The sequence below is a fragment of the Salvelinus sp. IW2-2015 genome, linkage group LG23 (genome assembly GCF_002910315.2).
Source record: "Salvelinus sp. IW2-2015 linkage group LG23, ASM291031v2, whole genome shotgun sequence".
Taxonomy (NCBI): domain Eukaryota; kingdom Metazoa; phylum Chordata; class Actinopteri; order Salmoniformes; family Salmonidae; genus Salvelinus; species Salvelinus sp. IW2-2015.
The window spans coordinates 36268014-36290922 of NC_036863.1; the positions used below are offsets into that span (position 1 = coordinate 36268014).

The 22909-nt window shown below is 45.5% G+C and overlaps 1 protein-coding gene across 2 annotated transcripts; it reads left to right on the plus strand.

Moving 5' to 3' along the window:
- Nucleotides 1-555: 555 nt before the first annotated feature.
- gigyf1b (GRB10 interacting GYF protein 1b) lies at nt 556-22415 on the plus strand. 2 transcript variants are annotated; one of them, XM_023969051.2, is made up of 26 exons: nt 556-846; nt 4505-4925; nt 5147-5211; nt 7259-7306; nt 7429-7558; nt 7950-8045; nt 8241-8358; nt 9928-10042; nt 10206-10408; nt 10504-10688; nt 10794-10896; nt 10994-11149; nt 11311-11456; nt 11594-11834; nt 12003-12202; nt 12485-12582; nt 12658-12758; nt 14835-14908; nt 14994-15335; nt 15657-15832; nt 15977-16134; nt 16293-16462; nt 17944-17991; nt 18136-18244; nt 18456-21175; nt 21595-22415. In XM_023969051.2, exons 3-25 carry the CDS (start codon nt 5177-5179, stop codon nt 18521-18523), a joined length of 3120 nt encoding a protein of 1039 aa, XP_023824819.1. In that variant the 5' UTR covers nt 556-846; nt 4505-4925; nt 5147-5176; the 3' UTR covers nt 18524-21175; nt 21595-22415. The 2 variants fall into 2 exon arrangements, with proteins under 2 accessions (XP_023824819.1, XP_023824822.1); XM_023969054.2 differs by lacking the exon at nt 7259-7306.
- The last annotated feature ends 494 nt before the right edge of the window (nt 22416-22909 follow it).

Consider the following 22909-nt stretch of genomic DNA (forward strand, 5'->3'; position numbering starts at 1 on the left):
GGTGGAAACTGAGATGCACTTCCTAAACTCCTGCCAAATGTATAACCATATTAGAGACACATATTTCCCTCAGATTACACCACTCCACAAAGAATTTGAAAACAAAACCAATTTTGAWARTTGGTGTGCCATCACAGCAGCAAGATTTGTGACCTGTTGCCACAAGAAAAGGGCAACCAGTGAAGAACAAACAYCRYTGTAAATACACCCCATATTTATGTTTATTTATTTTCAATGTTGTGCTTTTTAACTACTTGCACATGGTTACAACTCTGTATATAGCCATAATATGACATTTGAAATGTCCTTATTCCTTTGGAACTTTTGTGAGTGTAATATTTATTTTTTATTTCACTTTTGTTTATAATTTATTTCACTTGCTTTGGCACTGTAAACATATGTTTCCCATGCCAATAAAGCCGTTTGAACTGAATTGAGAGAAAGGCATGTTTATCCCACTCCAGCCCGAGAGGTGGCGGTTATACACCAATAACTAGTTTGTCCATCGCGCGAATTCTTGACAGAAGAAAAAACACAGCTGTCAAATGAAGCAAGGAGGGCGGCCATTTTTCTAAAACACAAACAAGAAGAGAAAGCGAGTTGTGAGAATATTCGCAGCGAATGTTGGTCAGAGGAAAGTATAGCTAATTAATCAAACGTTCAACAAATAGTTGAAAGGAAGTACCCTTAACATATACAGATCGTTGCGAAATACATGTATATGTTAACTGGATTTAACTAGTTACATTTCAATTTCGGAAAATTTGCAGCTACCAGCTAGCTAGGTTGTAGCTGGCTAGCTGGCTACTTGGCTGGCTAGCTAGTGCGACCAGCTTTCAACGAAAGGTGAGTGTCGAATTTGGAACAATTATGTACGTAAACGTTTTCTTCTGCAATGGAATATATTGCAATGTTTACTGCTTGGAATAATCTAACGTTCTCCTTTTTTTCATGTTGGATTGTGTCAAGATAGTTAACATTGTCCGCACACTGTGCAGCAATGTTAGCTACGTTAGGTAGTTAGGCATTCGTTAGTAAACAAGCTAACGTTAGCTAGGAAAAGGTACAGGCCAAAGCCGCGGGCTAAAGTTGAGATGTAGCCTGCGCGAGACGAGTGGGCGGAGTGGGTGAAGGGCTGCTCACTGCTTTCCATTGTTAATCCTCTTGTTAACTACTTACCTCTATTATTCAAATAGGTTAGCTAGCTAGTTACACATACGGTGGTACATTTTAGCAAGCTGGTTCAATTAGCTAAATGCTCTGACGCCACTTCAAATTAAACTCAAACGTTCACTGACATGCGCCTACTATCTGAAGTGATTTGTTCGAATGTGTAAATAGCTAACTGACAAGTTAACTAAGAGTACGATGGTGTGCCATCTAACGTTAGCCAAGTTAGCTAATTGTACCTGACTGAATCACTCCATGGTGAAGGAAGTTTCTGAACTCCACAACAACGGAGTGGAACAGAGACCAGGCTTTGTGGAATTCTGCTCCGTGTACAGCGATTCGCACGAGYAATACTAAAAAATAATCTATGATTAAATGCTTACTTTGTACGTATGTTTCTCCTCTGTGGTTCCGTGCCTTTTCATTAACTTTAAATTAAATACAACCACCGACTTGCCAGTTGATATTCAACTGGCATTTGCAGAGTTGCCATCTTGGAGCAACAGTAACCTAACAGTTGTATTTGATTAACGTTTACTGTAACTATGGATTTCAGAAAACATAGGTACGTAACTACAGAGGGCAAACATAGGTACAAGGTAAGTTTCATAAAGTACTGACCTTGGGCGAATCGATGTAGTCTCAGCTGAATTCCACAAAGCCTGGTCTCTGCGCCATTCAGCTTTGGAGTTCATCAGGAACTTCCTTCACTGGAGTTTAGTCGGCTAATTTAATTGAAGTTAATAGATAACACCACTATTGCATTGAGTGCATTTTAGCTTTGCTAACTTTTATTTGAGCTAAATGGCAACGTTTGTGTATTATCTCCGAAGAACAAGTTGGTTGTGACTTGTTTGTTATTGCAAAGTTAGCCAGCTAGCTAACTTAACTAGCCTATGTGTTAGTGTTTAGTTGCCATAGTTAGCTAGCTACTTTAGTTGGCTCTGAATAGTTTACAAACCGAGGTCGGGGTTAATGAAGTTGGCCTTCATCTCAATAGTGTTTGATTGCGGCCCACGATTTGGGGTGTTCCCGCATGTAGGCATTCCTGCATCTGCAGGATGCAGCCCCCTGCATCTGCAGCCCATTGGTGTGTGCCTGTGTTTAAGTGACACTTGATATTCTGGATTTCCCCTGATTGTCAATGTGATTTAATGTGGTTCAAAAGGAAAATAAAAAGTATTATCAGGGTTTTTCATTTAGGCTGTCATTGTAGTATAATGTGCAATGTTTTACCTTAAAATTGATGTGTTATCTGTTAGATAGCAGATGTAACAGATATACCAGCCACCAACCCCTCTCTTTATCAAAGCTGTGAGGAAATTATGTACTACATAAACAGACCCAAATGCCCTCGCCGTAATGTTAACAGAACTGCGGGAAAGCAGTGGTCAGCAGGCGGGGGCGAAGGACAGTCTACCTGTGTCCTGGCTAGCGAACTACCGGTGTTGCTCCCGCCTGTATAACGTTACCAGAGCACGTGGTTAAAATGGGAGCACGTGCCAATAAACGTATATAAAGGGGTTCAAGAACCCCCACGTGCAGGAACGCCCTGACTTGCTGCCCGCAATCACGATACTCAGTGGAGTTGAGTGGTGACTCGACTACATCGACTCGACTACATCGACTCGACTACATCRACTMRACTACATCGACTCGACTACATCGACTCGACTACATCGACTCGACTACATCGACTCGACTACATCGACTCGACTACATCGACTCGACTACATCGACTCGACTACATCGACTCGACTACATCGACTCGGTATCAGTCCATACTTGCAAAAATGTCCATTCTACCTATGTTTGTCCTGTTTTCTTTCGGTTCTGCAGTCTGTCGTTTTTGATAACTTAATTCTATGTGACCTGTGTCAAATTGCACCGTGCAATGACAGGGCTGATCCTTTGGCGTTAACAATGGCTGATCCTTTGGCGTTAACTCCCTTGCCGGAGTTTGTGTAAAATGCATTTATAATTTTTTTACTACAGATTGCAGCATCAGAAGAAAAAAAAGTTACAGGACAAATATAGGTACACATGAATGAATGGACATTTTTACAAGTATCAACTGATAGACTTGATAGTAGTAGGAGTTAGGCTTCACTCTGCCAAAACTCATCGCCTCGCCACTCAACTCCATTGAGCATCGCGTAGTATGGATGCACATTTTAAGTAATTTCCCTATTCAAATAATATCAGGAAATTGCTTAGTCGAAAAACATGATAAAAAAATAAAATCAACTTTGTTTATACTTGTTTGCTACATAGCAGCGGGGGGGGGGTATAATTTGTGGAACGTTTCAACAGGAGTCTATTCCAAAATCTTTGTAAATAACATGGTTGCCAACAAACAACGCATACAAAGTTGTATAGCGGCAGAATAAGATGCCAGGTAGAGAGTGGGCAATTTTGTTGAGTTTTTCACTCACCACATTTATTCCGAAAATGTCTGTCCTCACTTAAGAATAAGCTACGTGATGAGTTGATGCCTATTCGGCAGATAGTTAGCTAGGTGAATTGATCATGCTACTTTGTATGCATTGTTTGTTGGCATCCTTGTTATTTACAAAGTTTTTGGAACAGATTCTTGTTGGAACGTTCCACAAATTATACCTACCCAGCAGTGGGAATTGGCAGGGACCTGCCTGTGGTGTGTGCATGGGAGAGAGAAAAGTAGCCACTGACTCGAGCTAGTTAGACAACCTATGACATTTTCAAGTTTGTCTATCATCCCATCTGGCAGTGCCGGTCTTTAATGTATCAAATCCATGTAAATAAAAAATACTTTAAAATAGCCAGGTGTTAGCTAGTTGAGGATATTTTTCTGCACTCCCCGTCCTTATCTACATCAACTCCATTCAGATTAAACACCTGTTGGTTACTGGTTGTAGCCTACTCTTTCTCATTTAGGTGACTTAATTCCATAATTTACATTACATTTAACATTGATTAGTTATCTCCCACTTTACATTGCTACACTCTGACTGTGGTGCCAACAACAACAAGCTACATGGGTGAAACCTGTGAAGGCTGTACGGTATGTCTTTTTATGGGGCGCAGGTCACAACTAACGGCGTAGTTGTGAATTCTTGGCTAGCCTTTATCTAAGCAAGGAGAAATGTACTGTGCATTTGTGGTCACATTGTACGAACGGTCAATGAAATGTATGCGACTAAAGTGAAAACCCTTCTCAGTTATAATAATCCTCTCTACCTTTCTGCAGATTTGGTCAGTATTCTTTGGATGCTGAACACTCAATTTGCCATTTTGTGAACACTGAATTGAATATCTTGTTCTCTCTGTCGCTCGCTTTCTGTTGTTTCCCCAGGTGTTTGGAGGAAAGGGAGGGAAAATAGACCCTGAGGAAATAATCAAGCAGGAGTAGGACAGTGAGAAGTGGAAGGAATAATACATGCCTGTGAAGATGACATTTGTCTCTCCCTGTGTAGCCGCTGTTCTTCACAATATTGCTTCATAGTCATTATTATGATCAACTCCAATGTTGATGTAATTGCTGGTGCTGTTTGTCCATGAAAATTTAGTTTTTGTTTATTTTTGATAGCTGTCACATTTGACCTCCTCCGTCACCTCACCCAACTCCTTTCCCTGAGCCTGGCAGCTATTTGCTCAGCATATCAAATTTGTGTGGTCTGAACAATCCCACTCTAAACCACTGCACACAGAAGAACCAAGTAGCCTTTAACTCCCTCATCGAATCTGGACGAAACTGGTCCAGTCCTCTGGACAAGGTTAGAGCGCTACTCACTCTGTAAAATTGCCCAGACAGATTGTGATAACATTGTGTCATAGATGTGGATGTTGGGGATATATGTTATTTGGGACAAGTCTTTGAACTGTGTAGTACAAGATATAGTATTTTATTACTCCTGAAGTGGACAGTTGATTGTATGATTATGATGTGGCTCCATGTCATGATATGGTCTGACTGACACCCATGTTGTGCCAACAGAAGCCTTGAGCTCCAGTTGAAGAGAGGAGTATGACTGCTGAAACACTTAACTTCGGCCCAGAATGGTGACATATCTCTTCCTTCTCTAAAGTGGTCATTCCTTTTTCCTCCCTGCTTACCTTCCTAGCCCATAAATAACTCATGTTTTTCATTGACTTGATCTTATGTCAGTAAATTAAAGCACATCTTCACTATTTTAGGGCCCCCCCATACTCCCTGTCTTTCACATCTCGCCTCCCCCTTAATCCCTGTCTTTCACGTCTCGCCCCCCCCTTAATCCCTGTCTTTCACGTCTCGCCTCCCCCTTAATCCCTGTCCTTCACGTCTCCCCCCATACTCCTCGTCCTTCACGTCGTCTCTCCCCCTGTTTCCCCGCCTTCGGCGTCGTTCTCCCCCGTTACTCCCGTCCTCACGTCGTCTCTCCCCGTTACTCCCGTCCTTCACGTCGTCTCTCCCCCGTTACTCCCGTCCTTCACGTCGTCTCTCCCCCGTTACTCCCGTCCTTCACGTCGTCTCTCCCGTTCCTCCCCGTCCTTCACGTCGTCTCTCCCCCGTTACTCCCGTCCTTCACGTCGTCTCTCCCCCCGTTACTCCCCGTCCTTCACGTCGTCTCTCCCCCGGTTACTCCCCGTCCTTCACGTCGTCTCTCCCCCGTTACTCCCCGTCCTTCACGTCGTCTCTCCCCGTTACTCCCCGTCCTTCACGTCGTCTCTCCCCGCGTTTACTCCCCGTCCTTCACGTCTCTCTCCCCCGTTACTCCCCGTCCTTCACGTCGTCTCTCCCCCGTTACTCCCCGTCTTCACGTGCGTCTCTCCCCCGTTACTCCCGTCCTTCACGTCGTCTCTCCCCCGTTACTTCCCCGTCTTCACGTCGTCTCTCCCCGTTCCCTTCACGTCGTCTCTCGCCCCCCCGTTTACTCCCCAGTCCTTCACGTCTCCCCCGTTACTTCACGTCTCCCCGTTACTCCCCGTCCTTCACGTCTCCCCGTTACTCCCCGTCCTTCACGTCTCCCCCGTTACTCCCCGTCCTTCACGTCTCCCCCGTTACTCCCCGTCCTTCACGTCTCCCCCGTTACTCCCCGTCCTTCACGTCTCCCCCGTTACTCCCCGTCTCTCCCCGTTAGACCCCGTCCTTCCACGTTCTCCCCCCGTTAGTCCCCGTCCTTCACGTCTCTCCCCCGTTAGTCCCCGTCCTTCAGCGTCTCTCCCCGTTACTTCCCCGTCCTTCACGTCTCCCCCCCGGTTAGTCCCCGTCCTTCACGTCTCTCCCCCGTTACTCCCCGTCCTTCACGTCTCCCCCGTTACTCCCGTGTTTCACGTCTCCCCCGTTACTTCCCCGTCTCTCCCCCGTTAGTCCCCGTCCTTCACGTCTCTCCCCCGTTAGTCCCCAGTCTCTCCCCGTTACTCCCCGCCTTCACGTCTCTCCCCCGGTTACTTCCCGTCTCTTCCCGATCACGTTAGTCCCCGTCCTTCACGTCTCCCCGTTTACTCCCCGTCTCCCCCCGTTAAGTGCCCCGTCTTCCACGTTCTCCCTCCCGTTATCCCGTTCTTCACTCACTCCCCCGTAGTCCCCGTCCTTCACGTCTCTCCCCGTTAGTCCCCCGTCCTTCACGTCATCCCCCCCGTACTCCCCGTCCTTCACGTCTCTCCCCCGTTACTCCCCGTTCTTCACGTCTGTCCTCTCCGTTACTTCTTCTTTCACTTCTCTCCTCCCTCCTTTCTTCCTCATTTACTCCTTCTCAACACCAGCGAACACACTGCATTCTTTCCTTCCACATTTTCTCCTTCCCCATTGTCTTGTTTTCAGAATGAATGCATGACCTGTCATTTAAAATTTTAGAATATACAGAAAAGAGAAATCATTTTGTTTTCAACTTGTATATAGCGAACTTAAATAATAGGATGCCTCCAGTTCTCCTTGAGAAATGCCTCACTCGGGATGTTTTTGCAACTTGGACTTCTCATCCCTCCAATCATTCAATAGAACACCACAAACATAAATTCTTGCTATGTTGCCAACAACTCAAAATATCCAGATTGTACTAAAAGCTAATCCTCACCCGTGGTGTATTGTGTACTGTATTTTCATTTTGCTCCTGCTTGTTGCCCTTAGTTGTCTAGGGGAAGATAATGGGCGATGCATATCCAACCTAAACTTGAGGTGAAGATAAATAAATGGATATGCTCATACACATGGCCCAGTACTATTATGTCAGTAATAATGATTGCATTTGAAGTGTTATTGATGCATGGATTGTACTTATGGTGATTTCTTGTCCCCAGGCTCCGTGCACTATCCAGAGGGGGGTGTGTGACGTCCCCCCCTCCTTCTCCAGCCATGCCAAAGTCCAAGTTGGCTGATTACCGCTATGGCCGCGAGGAGATGCTAGCACTTTATATCAAAGATAACAAGGTGAGCTTATGTACAGTAATGTGTGATTCACTCTTTTTTAATGAAGATTCCAATACAGGTGTTTATATTAAAGATTGCTGGCTGGCTATGACTAATGGACATGAAGTAGTGCTGCGACGATGCCAGTATTCCAATATTTTTTTCCATGGCAAAAAGGACAACACGAAGCAGACAACTCTTTGGTCTTTTAAAAACCTTCTCTATGCAAAATATTGTGTGCTTAAACTTGGAAAGTATGCCTCTGGATGACCACGTCTGTTTCCCACAATAGGGCTGTTTTCTTGAAGTTTAGTCCGCTTCGTGTTTTGTTTCCTTGCCACGATACTAATGAGTATCACGATACTGGTATCGTCCCAGCCCTAGTATGAAGTAAAGCAAACTGTGTTGTCAGCCCCCAGAGGACATGCAGGATAAGGAGTTTGCTGCTATCATGCAGGATGAGCCTGTGCAGCCTTTGGCCCTGGAGCCTCTAACTGAGGAGGAGCAGGTGAGACTGCAGGAGATATAGGAGCTGTTAGTGAGTCAGAGTTTCACCGCTTTGATGCACTGAAGCATTCAACTCATCTCAGCTCTTAGATGCTACTTTTACCCACAATGTGCTGATCAGATCCTGCTTCACTGTAGGTTGACAAAACGTCATTCAACGTTAACGTCATCGACCCTCCTGCCTTTTGTTCTGCAGAGAAACTTCTCCATGTCTGTGAACAGTGTGGCTGTGCTGAGGCTGATGGGAAAGGGAGGCGGGGCTGCCCCTGTAGGCGTGGCTAGGGGCCGTGGAGGATGCATCAGAGGAGGTAGAGGTCAGTCACCACCTGGAGTGATCAGGACGGTGCAACTCTACATATAGAAATGTATTCACTAACCAGCAGATCAGACCCGCTTACATACAGCTGCACTAGGGTCGGACAGGCTTCTTGTGTAGAATTAAACACTGCGGCGCCGGTGCGAGATATGGCTCGGAAAACGCACCTCGATCCAGGGATGAGAAATGCATTGTACTCTGAATTGTCCCATTAAAACCTCTACGGGATTGGTGCCCCTAAACTGGGACGGTTGTTACTAACGTGTGCTAATGTGACTAGAATGTTGTATGCAACAGACAACTTTCTGGGACTTAGACATGTCTTTTATGTGGGCAGAAAGCTTAAATTCTTGTTAATCCAGCTGCAGTGTCCACTTAACAGTAGCTATTACAGTGAAAAAATACTATGCTATTGTTTGAGGAGAGTGCACAACAACTTTTTATCAAGGCGACTTGTTTGATGCATTCACCTCTGAAGGTAAATGATGTACTTCAATAATCTTGCTCTGATTTGTCATCCAGAGTGTCCCGGAGATAAATTGTATCATAGTTTTGTTTGATAAAATACATTTTTATGTTCAAATGTAAGAACTGGGGTCTACAGTTTGACCCCACTGCTGTCTCTGGCTCCACATCCACCCCGCCCGGCCATCTAGTGTATAAGCTAATGATCCATCATGTATGACATTCCTGGGAGTGTGTAAACTTAAATGTTTTATTACCATAGCGTTTTTGTATGTTCTCTATACTTCTATACTTGAAAATGTATCAATTGGCCAATTCGGCACATTTGGGAAAACTCCTGGCAGACTTGGTACACAATATTGTGTAGTAATGTAATCTGGATCAGTCTGAAACGATGCACACACTGCTGCTGTCTGCTGGCCAAAATCTAAATTACACCTCTTGCATGTCAATTTTTTTTTTTTAAACACATGTTTTTTGTTTTGTATTATATTTGACCAGATCTGTTATATTCTCCTACATTAATTTCACATTGCCACAAACTTCAGTGTTTTCTTTCAAATGGTATCAAGAACATGCATGTCCTTGCTACAGGCAGTTAGATTTGAGTATGTAATTTTAGGCGAAAATTGAAAAAAAGGGTACATATCTCTTACACCGAGATTGAACGACTGTTTGTTTATTTGGAAAATTGCCCTTTTCATTCTAATGCTTGGTAGCAGGAGCCACAGCAGTCATTTTGGAAATGGCAGTGTCAGCCAATCATCTCCTTTGTTGTTCAATGTGACATGGCATTCCATAATGGCTGCTGTGGCTACTGCTAACTAGCATGAGTATGAAAAGGGCAGTTTATTTAACTAGCAGTCGTTCAATCTCCTCAGTGTAACAGTTGAGATAATGGGACAACTTGGAGTACAGGGCATTTCTTATTCTTGGATTGAGATACGTTTTCTGCGCCATATCTCACGCCGGCTCTGCGGTTTCTTTATCTACACAGGAACCCCGTCCGACCCTAGTGGAGCTGTAAGCAAGCAGGTCAGATCTGCTGGCTATGTATTCTCCTGCTGAATGTGCCCTAGAATGGATTTATGTGTTTGGGTAGGGAGAGGGAGAGGTGAAGGTGCATTCTACCAAAGAGCTCCTGGAGGTCCTGATGAAGGAGAGGTGGGCTTCGGTCGTGGCCGAGAAATGCTCCGCAGCCAAAGCTGGGATGACCGGTAGGCTCACTGTCATGTTGCTTTCATTGTCCTAAACTACACTGCCGTCATCCCCAGATGGTTATCATTCAATCATATTGATGGTTATTGTGTATGTTTAGTTTTCCATATTCTAGACTGAAGGTCTTAAACTATCCCGTTAACTGGTCTTTCCGTCTGTCAGAGCTGAGAGGCCAAGGTTTGAGAAGCCAATCAGGTGTGCTGAAGTAGTGCGTCCAGGGTTCGAAGAGGCGGGGCCTCTGGGCAGGAAGGACTCCTGGCGTGCCGACAGCGACAACTGGCGTACCCTCCGAGAGGAGGAGGAAGAGGCAGCAGCAGCAGGAGGAGAGCAGCCAGCCTGGAGAGTTGCAGGATCCCGTCGTGATGGTACATACACGCATATAACCACTCATACACCCTCTACCCAGAATGCATTTGTGCATGTTTCCCCATGTCTGATGGAGACTCCCTCAACAACACAGATGGAGGTCCTCGTTCTGCAGGCTGGCGTGATCGTGGCGGCCGGAGGAAGTTTGAGTTTGACTTCCGTGACGGCGAGGGCCCCCGCAGGGAATCCGACAGGGACGGCCTTCCTGAGTGGTGCACCGAAGAGGAGGATGGAGAGATGGGAACCTTTGACTCCTCTGGGGCCTTCATGTGCATCAAGGTGTGTGTGTCTGTTGGCCTGCTGTCATATCCGTCTGTGTTTGTCAGTGTGTGTATTTGCATGTTATTTGTACGTCTATTCTGAGCCTTGTGCTTGTCCAAGCAGAAAGACTGTAAGGACACCATCACTGAAGAGGATCTGGAGTTTGAAGCTCTGGAGGAAGAGGAGGCGAATGATCAGGGAGGCAAGGACAACTACGCTGACAGAGGTTAGACTGGATGCTTTCCCTGGCTTTAGTAAAACGATTAACAGAAGACTTTATATGCATTTATAGAAGACCTTCTCCCGCTACTCCTTTCATCTAGATGAATGTGAAGCAGCAGGTGAGGGAGAAGATAAGTACAAGACTCCTTCTCCTCCTGCCATCTCTGGCTCTCCACCTTCAGACCCTCTTCCTGCCCCCTGCGCCACACAGGCACCCATCTCCCATCCCGCCAAAACAAACTATGTGCCCGCTGAAGGTAAATATTGAATTACTGATGTTGTGAAGCATCTTCACTGTGTTTTGTGTGCATCAGTTGGTATCTGCTCCAGAAGATGTTTCACCTGTATGATCAGTAGTGGCCCTATTACAGTAGTACATGTTTCATCCTCTCTACCCCTGTTCTCTCTGGTCTCACAGGCTGCCCACTTCCAGGGAGTGGTGTGCAGCTCAGCCCAGACCCCCCCTCCACCACCTCCAGCCTGATGCCTCCTCCCTCCGGATCTCTCCTCCCCTCAACAGGGGGAGAAGCGGAGGAGGATGAAGGCATGAAGCACCTGCAACAGGTACGAGGCGGGTTGCATTACCCTGTAAATTTGATTGGACGGTCAATACCAGATCTATTGTCAGGCTTACGATTACGCTTGTATACTGGGGCATGCATGTGTGACGTAAATGTTCATATTTGTTTTCTCCCTTGTAGGAGGCTGAAAAGATGGTGGCCTCACTGCAGGACACGTCCCTTGAGGAGGAGTGTTTCACTCAAGCACTACAGGAGAGCCACACCATCACCTCTCACTCTCACACACACCCAGCCCCACACTCACACACGCACGCCGCTGGACACACACACTCTCACTCGACCCATAGGGACTCTGCCCTGCCCCTCTCCCACGAGGCAGCCATGAAGTGGTTCTACAAGGACCCCCAGGGAGAGATCCAAGGTAGACACATATGCATTTTTAGATATATATGTGCATACGTTCAGTGATTAAAAAAAAATAAAAAATTCTACATTTATATACATATCACTACTTGTTGCTTATAATATCTTACAGATACTTTATCACATTGTCATCTTGTTTTGGCATAACCATGTCTTCCCGGTCCAGGTCCCTTCTCCACGGTGGAGATGTGTGAGTGGTTCCAGGCCGGCTACTTCACCATGACCCTGCTGGTAAAGAGGGGTTGTGATGAGGGCTTCCAACCCCTGGGTGACGTCATCAAAATGTGGGGCCGCGTGCCCTTCTCCCCCGGCCCCTCCCCCCCGCCCCTCCTGGTGAGACAGCCCCCACCATCTCGGGGGTCCTCTGTGAGTCAACGAGCACACGTCTGTCTGGGTGTTTCTTGTTTCTGTTCACTGGTTAGTTGGTTAAGTACCGCAAAGGCAGATACTTTACTGTGGTAAACTTATTTTCTGTGAGGAATTTATAGCAGGGTACCTCATTGGCCTAGGCAAAATCTACTGAAGCGCTCCTGTAGCTCTAACATGTCTATCAGAGCAGATAATCAGTAGCATAGTGGTGTGCTTGGGTGTTGTCTGGAGTTGTGGTACGGTCAGTATGGTAACCCTGTAGGTCATGTTATTCTCTAGGGCAATATGGACCAGGAGCTGCTGAAAAAACATTTGGAGCAGGCAGCCACTGCAGCTCTATACCAGCAACTACAGATGAGGTTCCAGCACATGAACAGGTAGACACACACACACACACACACACACACACACACACACAATGTATGTGAGTGTACTAATATGTGTATTTGCAGGAGTGGAGATTCTAGCATGATGCCCTCGATGAACAGGTCCATGTCAGTACCTGATAATGGGTCCATGTGGGACATGCATACCTCGGCCTCCCAGCAGTCAGGTACTGAAGAGGAACACGATGCATCCTCCCTGCTTCACATAAACCTTTATAAAGCACACTTTATGCAGATGCGGTCAAATATACACTGCTCAAAAAAATAAAGGGAACACTAAAATTACACATCCTAGATCTGAATGAATGAAATATTCTTATTAAATACTTTTTTCTTTACATATTGAATGTATGAATTGAGCGCTGACAACAAAATCATCACACAAATGATATCCAATGAAATCAAAATCAAAAGCCCCATGGAGGGTCTGGATTTGGAGTCACACTCAAAATTAAAGTGGAAAACCACACTACAGGCTGATCCAACTTTGATGTAATGTCCTTAAAACAAGTCAAAATGAGGCTCAGTAGTGTGTGTGGCCTCCACGTGCCTGTATGACCTCCCTACAACGCCTGGGCATGCTCCTGATGAGAGGGTGGCGATTGGTCTCCTGAGGGATCTCCTCCCAGACCTGGACTAAAGCATCCGCCAACTCCTGGACAGTCTTGTGGTGCAACGTGGTGTTGGTGGATGGAGCGAGACATGAATGTCCGCAGATGTGCTCAATTGGATTCAGGTCTGGGAACGGGCGGGCTAGTCCATAGCATCAATGCCTTCCTCTTGCAGGAACTGCTGACACACTCCAGCCACATGAGGTCTAGCATTGTCTTGCATTAGGGCAACACAGGGCCAACCGCACCAGCATATGGTCTCACAAGGGTCGAGGATCTCATCTCGGACCTAATGGCAGTCAGGCTACCTCTGGCGAGCACAGGAGGGCTGTGCGCCCCACAGAAAAAATGCCACCCCACACCATGACTGACCCCCGCCAAACCGGTCATGCTGGAGGATGTTGCAGGCAGCGAACGAACGTCGTCTCCAGCGGCGTCGCCAGACTGTCACGTCTGTCACATGTGCTCAGTGTGAACCTGCTTTCATCTGTGAAGAGCACAGGGGCCATTGGCAAATTTGCCAATCTTGCTGTTCTCTGGCAAATGCCAAACGTCCTGCACGGTGTTGGGCTGTAAGCACAACCCCACCTGTGGATGTCGGGCCCTCATACCACCCTCATGGAGTCTGTTCTGACCGTTTGAGCAAACACATGCACATTTGTGGCCTGCTGGAGGTCATTTTGCAGGGCGCTGGCAGTGCTCTTCCTTGCACAAAGGCAGGAGGTAGCGGTCCTGCTGCTGGTTGTTGCCCTCCTACGGCCTCCTCCACGTCTCCTGATGTACTGGCCTGTCTCCTGGTAGCGCGCTCCATGCTCTGGACACCAGCTGACAGACACAGCAAACCTTCTTGCCACAGCTCGCATTGATGTGCCATCCTGGATGAGCTGCACTACCTGAGCCACTTGTGTGGGTTGTAGACTCCGTCTCATGCTACCACTAAGAGTGAAAGCACCGCCAGCATTCAAAAGTGACCAAAACATCAGCCAGGAACGAGCCATAGGGAAACTGGAGACAGTGAGGTCTGTGGTCACCACCTGCAGAACCACTCCTTTATTGGGGGTGTCTTGCTAATTGCCTATAATTTCCACCTGTTGTCTATTCCATTTGCACAACAGCATGTGAAATTTATTGTCAATCAGTGTTGCTTCCTAAGTGGACAGTTTGATTTCACAGAAGTGTGATTGACTTGGAGTTACATTGTGTTGTTTAAGTGTTCCCTTTATTTTTTTGAGCAGTGTATATTGGCACCCAGCATGATTTGCTTTTTCCTCTAGAATAAGTTTGAATTAAACTTTTTTTGTGTTCAAGAATATTTGATTTACAAATGCACAGGACAACAACAAAAGTCTAAACTCGTGACGATTTTTAACTTAATTAAAGTGGCCTTGGTAAAATGTTAAATTATAATTAATTTTGTTGGAGGCAAGTGATTCTCGGCAAGTGTAGTTTAACCTACTTGTAGTAATTTGCAGGTTTTCAACCAGTTTTGAAGAGACTATTCTGCTCCAAACGCACTCAATATGTCATATCCGCCCACACTGATGCACCTCAGCTATACATATATTTATTCACACAGATGTCCTTGTACATATTGTCATTGTATGGCAGTAATGTGTTTGTGGCCCTTTCTAGGTGGTGAGGCCAACCTATGGGACTTAACCATGAGTCATTCCACTCAGGGGCCATCTCTGGAGCAGCTACAGAAGGTACTGTCTTCGTTTTGTTTTCTCTCGGTCTCCCTGTCTCTCTCTGTCTGACTCTCTCTCTGTGTGTTCATCTGCTGTACCGCAGCTCCAGGACCGGCGTGAGGCTGAACTCAGGGCCAAGCGAGAGGAGGAGGAGCGGAAGCGGCAGGTCGAGAAGAGGAGGCAGCAGGAGGAACAGAAGAGGCGTGATGAGGAGGAGCTGTACAGGCGTAAGCAGCAGTGTCGGCAGCAGCAGGAGCTGATCATGAAGCTGCTGCAGCAGGCCCAGCCCGGGGCCCCAGGGTGTGTCTCTGGGTCAGGGTGGAGTGGCTCCCAGGCCTCAGCCCTCTCCAAACAAGGCAAGAGCCTCGGCCTGCTGGAGCTGGAGACCGAGAGGCTGCTCAAACAGCAGGCCCAGCACCAGAGGGCCCAGCATCAGAGAGAAAGGGTGAGGAGAGACACACAACCCCAAAACCTTTACATGGGCTGTCCTGTCAAGTGTATTCCATTTCAAAGCAGGGATTAATTGACACAAGTAGTAGTTTCCTGAGAATAAATGTGTAATCTGAGGATATTTATTACAATGCCCATATGAATAAATAAAATAAAAATTCCTGTGTCAAATCGCCCGTTGGCAAACCCATCCCTTTTGGGATTAATTGACACAAACGTAACAATAATTCACTGTGATCTTTCAGTCATTATTCTTGTGGTGTTCTCTGCAGTGTGAACACTAGTGACCGATGTTCCTCTGTTCTCTCTCCCCCAGCATGGAGGCTTGTCTATGGGCCAGTGGGGTGAGGGGTCTGTGGGCATGTGGTCTGGTGGGGGCATGGAGCCCAAAGGCAGCTCTGGAGGGATGGGTGTCTGGGAGGAGGCTGTGAAGAACCAAAACAGCCTCCGCAATATGGGCATGAAGAACAGCCGCAGCAGCCCATCTCTCAGGTACTCCGCTCTGTGTGCGCGCTCACGCTGTGTGCATGTAAACCTCTGTTTAAAGCCGCGTGTTAACATTTTGTATGCATGTAAACTGTTCGAAGGCCTACGTTTCTGTATGTGTGTAATGGTCGTTTCCGTGTCCCCCTGCAGTGAGCAGTACATGCTGAGGAAGAAGCGTACAGAGGAGGAGGACAAGCTGCTGAAACTGCTGCAGGGCATGAAGCCCCAGGATGGCTTCACCACCTGGTGTGAACAGATGCTACACGCACTCAACACCTCCGCTAACAACTCCTCCTCCTCACTGGACGGTAACGAACGCACTCCTTTCCTACATCACTGGATCTGTCAAATGTCACCACTGACCTTCACACCTACACAAACATCTCCTTAGTGGCCTGACTCCAGCACTTGGCCATTCTCTTTCCCCCTGGGGTTAAGTATAAATGTCTTGTCGTCCTCTGAGCAGTGGCAACCATCGTGGCCTACCTGAAGGAGGTGGAGTCTCCCTACGAGGTCCATGACTTTATCCGCTCCTACTTGGGCGACACCGTGGAAGCCAAAGAGTTCGCCAAGCAGTTCCTGGAGCGCCGAGCCAAACAGAAAGCCAACCACCAGAGACAACAGCAGCAACAACAGGTGTGTGTTGTATGTATTCTGAACAAAAATATAAAGGTAACATGTAAAATGTTGGTTTCATGTGCTGAAATAAAAGATCCCAAAAATGTTCCATATACACAAAAGGCTTGTTTCTCTCAAATGTTGTGAACAAATGTGTTTACATCCCTGTTAGTAAGCATTTAGCCTTTGCCAAGATATGCCACACCAGTCAGGTAGGTGGATTATCAAGAAGCTGATTAAACAGCATAATCATTACACAGGTGCACCTTGTGCAGGGGACAAAAGGCCACTCTAAAATGTGCAGTTTTGTGTCACAACACAATGCCACAGATGTCTCAAGTTTTGAGGGAGCGTGCAATTGGCATGCTGACTGCAGGAATGTCCACCAGAGCTGTGGCCAGAGGATTTAATGTTCATTTATCTACCATAAGCCACCTTTGGCAGTATGTCCAACCGGCCTCACAACCACAGACCATGTGTCACCATGCCAGCCCAAGACCTCCACATCTGGATTCATCACCTGCAGGATCATCTGAGACCAGCCACAGACAGCTGATGAAACTGTGAGTTTGCGCATGCAAAGAATTTCTGCACAAACAGTCAGAAACCGTCTCAAGGAAGTTCATCTGCATGCTCGTCGTTCTCACCAGTGTCTTGACCTGACTGCAGTTCAGTGTTGTAACTGGTTTCAGAGGACAAATGCTCACCTACGATGACCACTGGCATGCTGGAGAAGTGTGCTCTTCACGGATGAATCCCGGTTTCAACTGTACCGGGCAGATGGCGTCGTGTGGGCGAGCGGTTTGCTGATGTCAACATTGTAAACGGAGTGCCCCATGGTGGGGTTATGTTATGGGCTGGCATGGGCTGGCATAAGCTATGGACAACGAAAGCGATTGCATTTTATAAATGGAAATTTGAATGCAGAGATACCGTGACGAGATCCTGAGGCCCATTGTCGTGCCATTCATCCGCCGCCATCACCTCATGTTTCAGCATCATAATGCACGGCCCAATGTCGCAAGGATCTGAACACAATTCCTGGAAGCTGAATGTCCCAATTCTTCCATGGCCTGCATATACTCACCAGACGTGTCACCCGTTGAGCATGTTTGGGATGCTCTGGATCGACGTGTACATCGGCGTGTTCCAGTTCCTGACAATATCCAGCAACTTTGCAGTCATTGATGAGGAGTGGGACAACGGTCCACAGGCCACAATCAACAGCCTGATCAACTATGCGAAGGAGATGTTGTGCTGCATGAGGCAAATGGTGGTCACACCAGACACCTTAAAAAAAAAATTTTTTTTTTTTTTTTATCTGACCAACAGATGCATATGTTTATTCCCAATCATGTGAAATCCATAGATTACGGCCTAATTAATTTCAATTGACTGATTTCCTTATATGAACTGTAAATTGTTGCATTTATATTTTCTGTGTGGTTGTGTATGCGTAGAAGACCTTATCAGTAACCACCATCCCTCTCCCTCACCAGCTATCAAAAGAAGTTTCAGGGCTGTCCATGAACAACTTTCCTATCCAGGTAGGCTCTGTCCTCAGGTCATGACCATTTGGTCATCAACATGCGTTTGTTTTCTTGATGTAATCACATCTATACTCTTCTCATGCTATACACCACTTATTTGGTTGAGCAAAACCCCTATTATGATGTCCTCTCCCTATGTAGTCCATGTTCCAGGCAGCCCAGATGGGAAAGGGAGGAATGTATGACAGCCAGGCTGCAAAGATGAAGAAGAAACAGACCATGATGCTTCACTCTGACCCTAGCATCTTAGGTATTCAGACACTCGGTCAATAATAATACACGCAGTACATTTATTAAATGTCTCTCAGCACAGTAAAAACAAAACTGTACATGGAGTTCAAGTATTGTGTATTTGTTTGTTTATACCGGTAACCTGGGAGAGGGTAACTTTCCAACTGAAAGGTAGTAGATTCCATATTAGTTGTGGATATAGAGATGAACTGTGGTGTTTCGTCCTGCAGGATATTCATTCCTGGGCGCTGGGGAGAGGATGAACCTGGGCGAGATGGAAACAGTGGAGGATTATTGATCCACAGCATCTACCTGAATCCACCTGAGGCCTTACACCTGGATTAAAACACACACTGACACACACACAAACACTCACCTACACCCACACAGACAATGACGAATGTGCACTGCTGAGCTACTTTGCCCCCTCATAGATGAGGACCTGGTAAAGTAGTGTTTTCTCTCATCTCTGTGTGGGGGGGGGGGGGGTGCAGAGGAGTACCCTCCTGCACTTCTTACAGTTAAGCACCTTAAACTAAACTAATGCACTTTATCACAGGGTTTCAATATTTGAAATTAAGTTTTGCCAGTTTGTTTTCTTGTTTTTAGGATGCAAAATGTGCATATTGTGTCTACAATACGATTACACACATGTGGATGTGTGTGCAAAAATACCTAAGGAACTGGAGGTTACATCTCCAATAATGTGGGGTGATGAGGATTTCTTTTGGAAAGTATGTTCTTTGTTTTCTTAAAAAAAAAAAGTTTTTATATAAAATGTAAAGCTATAAGAAATTGCATTTTATTAAGAAAAAAACTTGAAGGTTTGCACTTAGAAAAACAAAAAAAAAACTAGTTGTAGATAAGTAGTGGAAGAAATTATGTTTCTTTGAATGCTGGTGGGTTTGTGTGGTAGACTTAAAGCCTGCACAATTTTTATTGCTTACAGAGATGCATAAAAAGGCCATGTTTTTACTTTGTTCCATGAAACTTTTTTACTTTGAAGAATGTATGCAATGTGTGCCCATGTCAGATGTATATGAGTGATTGGTAGCCAATGAATGTGTGTGTTCTTTTGTACATGGAATCTGTGTGGAGAGGGCTCTTTTCAACCAATCTTTCACCAGCTCCTCATCCCCTAAATGACTTCATGAAGGTTTTTTGCTTTGGTGTCCAGTTACCTGACTGGCCGTCTGTGTTTTGTCATTGGTGCATTGCTGCCCTCATTCTCCTTCATGGTGAGTCACGAAGGTCCATGGGCTCTGATTCGCTGATACAACTGTGAAAACAGATCTTATAATTCAAGGCAGATTTCCGAGGTGTATTTTACTGCAGTTAAGTCACACTCGTTTAAAGAACCATGAAAAGTTCTGTTTAATCATTCTCTTCCTTGTGGTTATGAGAGTTGGTAAGACCAGAGTAGTCCCTTGCATTTTCCAAGGGGATCTATTGCCTTTAACGACATGTCAGTGTTGAGGTCTTGCTTTCCTGCTTCCAGGCAGTTTTGCAGACGATTGCCACTGCGTATGTTAACCCTAGTATTGATAGCTAGAGTCCTGTCTTTTTGTTGCTTTTTGAATAGAATGTCAGTTTTTAAACAAAGTGAAAGTATTTGGACTTGATATGGAGCACTTTTGAGGCTGCTACACTATTGTATTTTTATATATATATATATTTTTTGCCTCGTAATTATTTTTACCTCAAAAGATATCTGGGGGTGGAAATGAATGTATTCCAAAAACTGAAATGTATAACAGTGCATTGAGATGAAGCCAGACTTTAAACAAATCTTTTGGAGCTAATGAGTAGAGTTGTGCTGATGAAGTATTAGAATCCCTGAAGATGAGCTACTGTAAATGAAACCGAGGTGGACACGGCTGAACACTGCCTTCTCTTACTGCTCTTTGAGAAACTCTTCCTAATAAGATGAAGACATCTGTCCACCGCCATGTTATCGCCCTCGATACAACACACACACGAGGAACTAGCATGGAAAATGTAGCAGTCGTGTTTTTTTTTTAAAGAAATATTTGTCTCCTTTTTATCTTTGAATGTCTGGGTTGCTACTATTCATGAATGATCTCTTGCTTTTCCTCATTGCCTAAATCTTGTGACAATTTAGTTTTTGAAGATGTGGGCAGAGGAATGATCGGTACGTCATCAGCAAACTGAAACAATCTTCGCTTTAACCGGTCTGGATTATATTTTTAATGAAAAAAGAAAGGCAAAAAAAAAAAAGAATGTATCAAGCAGAAAAGGAGAATGGATAATATTTTTTGGGAGGCATCATTTGATGCCATTGGTTGGAGTGAGATGGAGAGAACCTGAGATGGGCAGTGAGGGGTCAAAAATCAGACTCCTTTCCCTCTCTCCTTGTACCTCCAACAGAGACTTGTTCATCAGGCCGGCCTCCTGGCGTCCTTGCCCTGGCTGATTCCCCCCCCCCCCCTTTTACAAAATGCTGTGCTACGTGTCTCATGGGGTTTGCCAGGCTGGGACCATGTGACTGGAGGCTGCCTGATGTTAAATGGACTTCTAAAGAGAATTATTGAATGTTCTAGAAAATAAACTACTATAATGGAAAGAACATATTTTTTTAAACACAGGCCTACAATTGGATCCCTTGAAATCCAAAACTACTGGACAATGGACTCATTGCTAAGGGTGGGGTCAGTCATGAAGCTTGTTCATCTTGTGCTTTTGTTGGGTCTAGCTGAACATTTATCAAATCACAGAACTGAGTGTTGGGATATGGACAGGTTTTTTGACTGCGTATGATGCCCCCGTCTCCTTGTATTTACTCTTTTACTGGACAGTATTCCTCAAGGACTGCCTTTCCCTGGGCATTCTCCACAAGAAAAGACAACATTGAGGACGACCTTGACACAGAAGACCAGATTCTTCAGTATACCAGAACGATACTGCGCTGACCACCAGAGATTCACAGAAGGCAAGTTAACGATGTGACCATCTGTTTTTAGAAAGGGGCTCACTGGGGAAAATGTATATTCTTTGTTACAGATGTACTTTTTGTCGACTTTCTAGGTTACTATCTACCTGAAGTCCCACGTAGGACAGGTAGCGACACGGGGGAACTACATAAATTATTTGACTAGAGATCCTATTTAATAGGTTTGCTGTACCAATTGTAGTGATAGGTATTCAGTGGAGAGTTGGGTAATTAATAGCTTCTTCAGGATATGTGGCCATTTTAATGAGTTTGGACATTTAGGTATATCTGGATGTCTGGACAGCCCCTCTGTTCCTCATGCTATACCCAGGGGTTCTGGGATGTAATATTAGTTTATGAATCTATTATGATTGGGGTTACAGTGTTAAATCATCGTCTTAATAGTGTTGTTTCTGCAGGATACCTCATGGACACCACCACCTCATTGCTATGTCCATGTAGCGGCCTCTTTGCTGGACGACTGTCTGAGGTGTATTGGCGACTGAGGCCTGTGGGCTCTCATACCCTGTTGGACTGGGCTGTTCTGGACCACAGCTGGAAATGGGATGGTCTCAGAGGGGAGCAGACGGTAGAGGAGAGCCTCCCAGAAAGCAGCTTTGTCCCAGTCCTAGACTGAGGGTGAGAGAGAACCCAGCTGGCTAAGGTCTCAATCAGGAGTTAATACACACCTTGTGAACATGGACTCTCAAAATGACTGAACATATACAACTATGCTCATGGCCTGTTACATTCACACACATCTGGTTGGCAAGTTTCAACTCCTGGATGTAAATAGTGAACGATTAATTCCTCTTTACTCATTTTTGTTTGGTTATTTGGTTTTACTTGCCTTAAATGTACAGAATTAAATTGCCCATGTGTGATGTCCCCTTCCCCACCATCCCTAAGTAATATGCTTGACCTGGTGAAGTGTATCCAATGATTGCTGGCATTGGGTTGGTTTGGGACAACATTTGCCCTTCTAACAGAGCAGTACAATTGCAGTAATGGGGATTGAAGTGAGTGCTGTAAAAAGAAAAATATAATGCTAAAGCTATTAGAGGAATGTCTGTCATGCAGAATTGGTTCATTCGTTTTGGGGAAAGTGTTATGGGTTTTGACTCTTTTGCTGCTCGACCACAGCAGAATTTGAGATGGGGAGGGGGGGCATTGTGTATATAGTTTTCCTTTTGAATAGACGTGTTACAGAATAAATAAACTGTGTGGAATGCAATATGAATGTGTTGTCATTACTACGCTATTACATATTGTTTTAAAGGGAAGACCGACTAACAGGACGTCCTTTCCCGACGATTCCACAAGTTGAATTGCCGCTGTTCGTCGACGCTCAGCTGGTGATCTACTGCGCACGTCCGACGTTCTTGGTGGTCGGTCTTACCTCTTACATATTACCAAAGACTGTACAATATGTGATATTACGCTGCCTGCGGTTTTAAATGTTGCCCACGTGGGGGCATGGTAGGTTCAGTTTTGTTGTCCTATACTCTGCACTTTACTCCGCTCTTTTTTCTGCTTTCCCAATCATGAAACTACTGGAAATGAGTCGCTGAGTTATATTATAAATGAATAGCATCTGTTACAGAATAACGGCTAGGGGAGCTACAAGCTTGTTACTGCACATCGGGCATTTCTTAACCAACATTTGACACGGCATCTGCCACAATAGTTGGGGCAAAATATGTTGGTTATAGGCTACATGCCCTTTCACTATGT

What these genes read in the sequence shown, in the direction of transcription:
- gigyf1b (XM_023969051.2), top strand. Translation starts at nt 5,177, where the DNA reads ATGACTGCTGAAACACTTAACTTCGGCCCAGAATG. An exon ending in ATGCATCAGAGGAGGTAGAG is followed by an intron (nt 8,359 to 9,927) that starts GTCAGTCACCAC and finishes GTGTTTGGGTAG; the next exon opens with GGAGAGGGAGAGGTGAAGGT. An exon ending in CCCAGCATCAGAGAGAAAGG is followed by an intron (nt 15,336 to 15,656) that starts GTGAGGAGAGAC and finishes TCTCTCCCCCAG; the next exon opens with CATGGAGGCTTGTCTATGGG.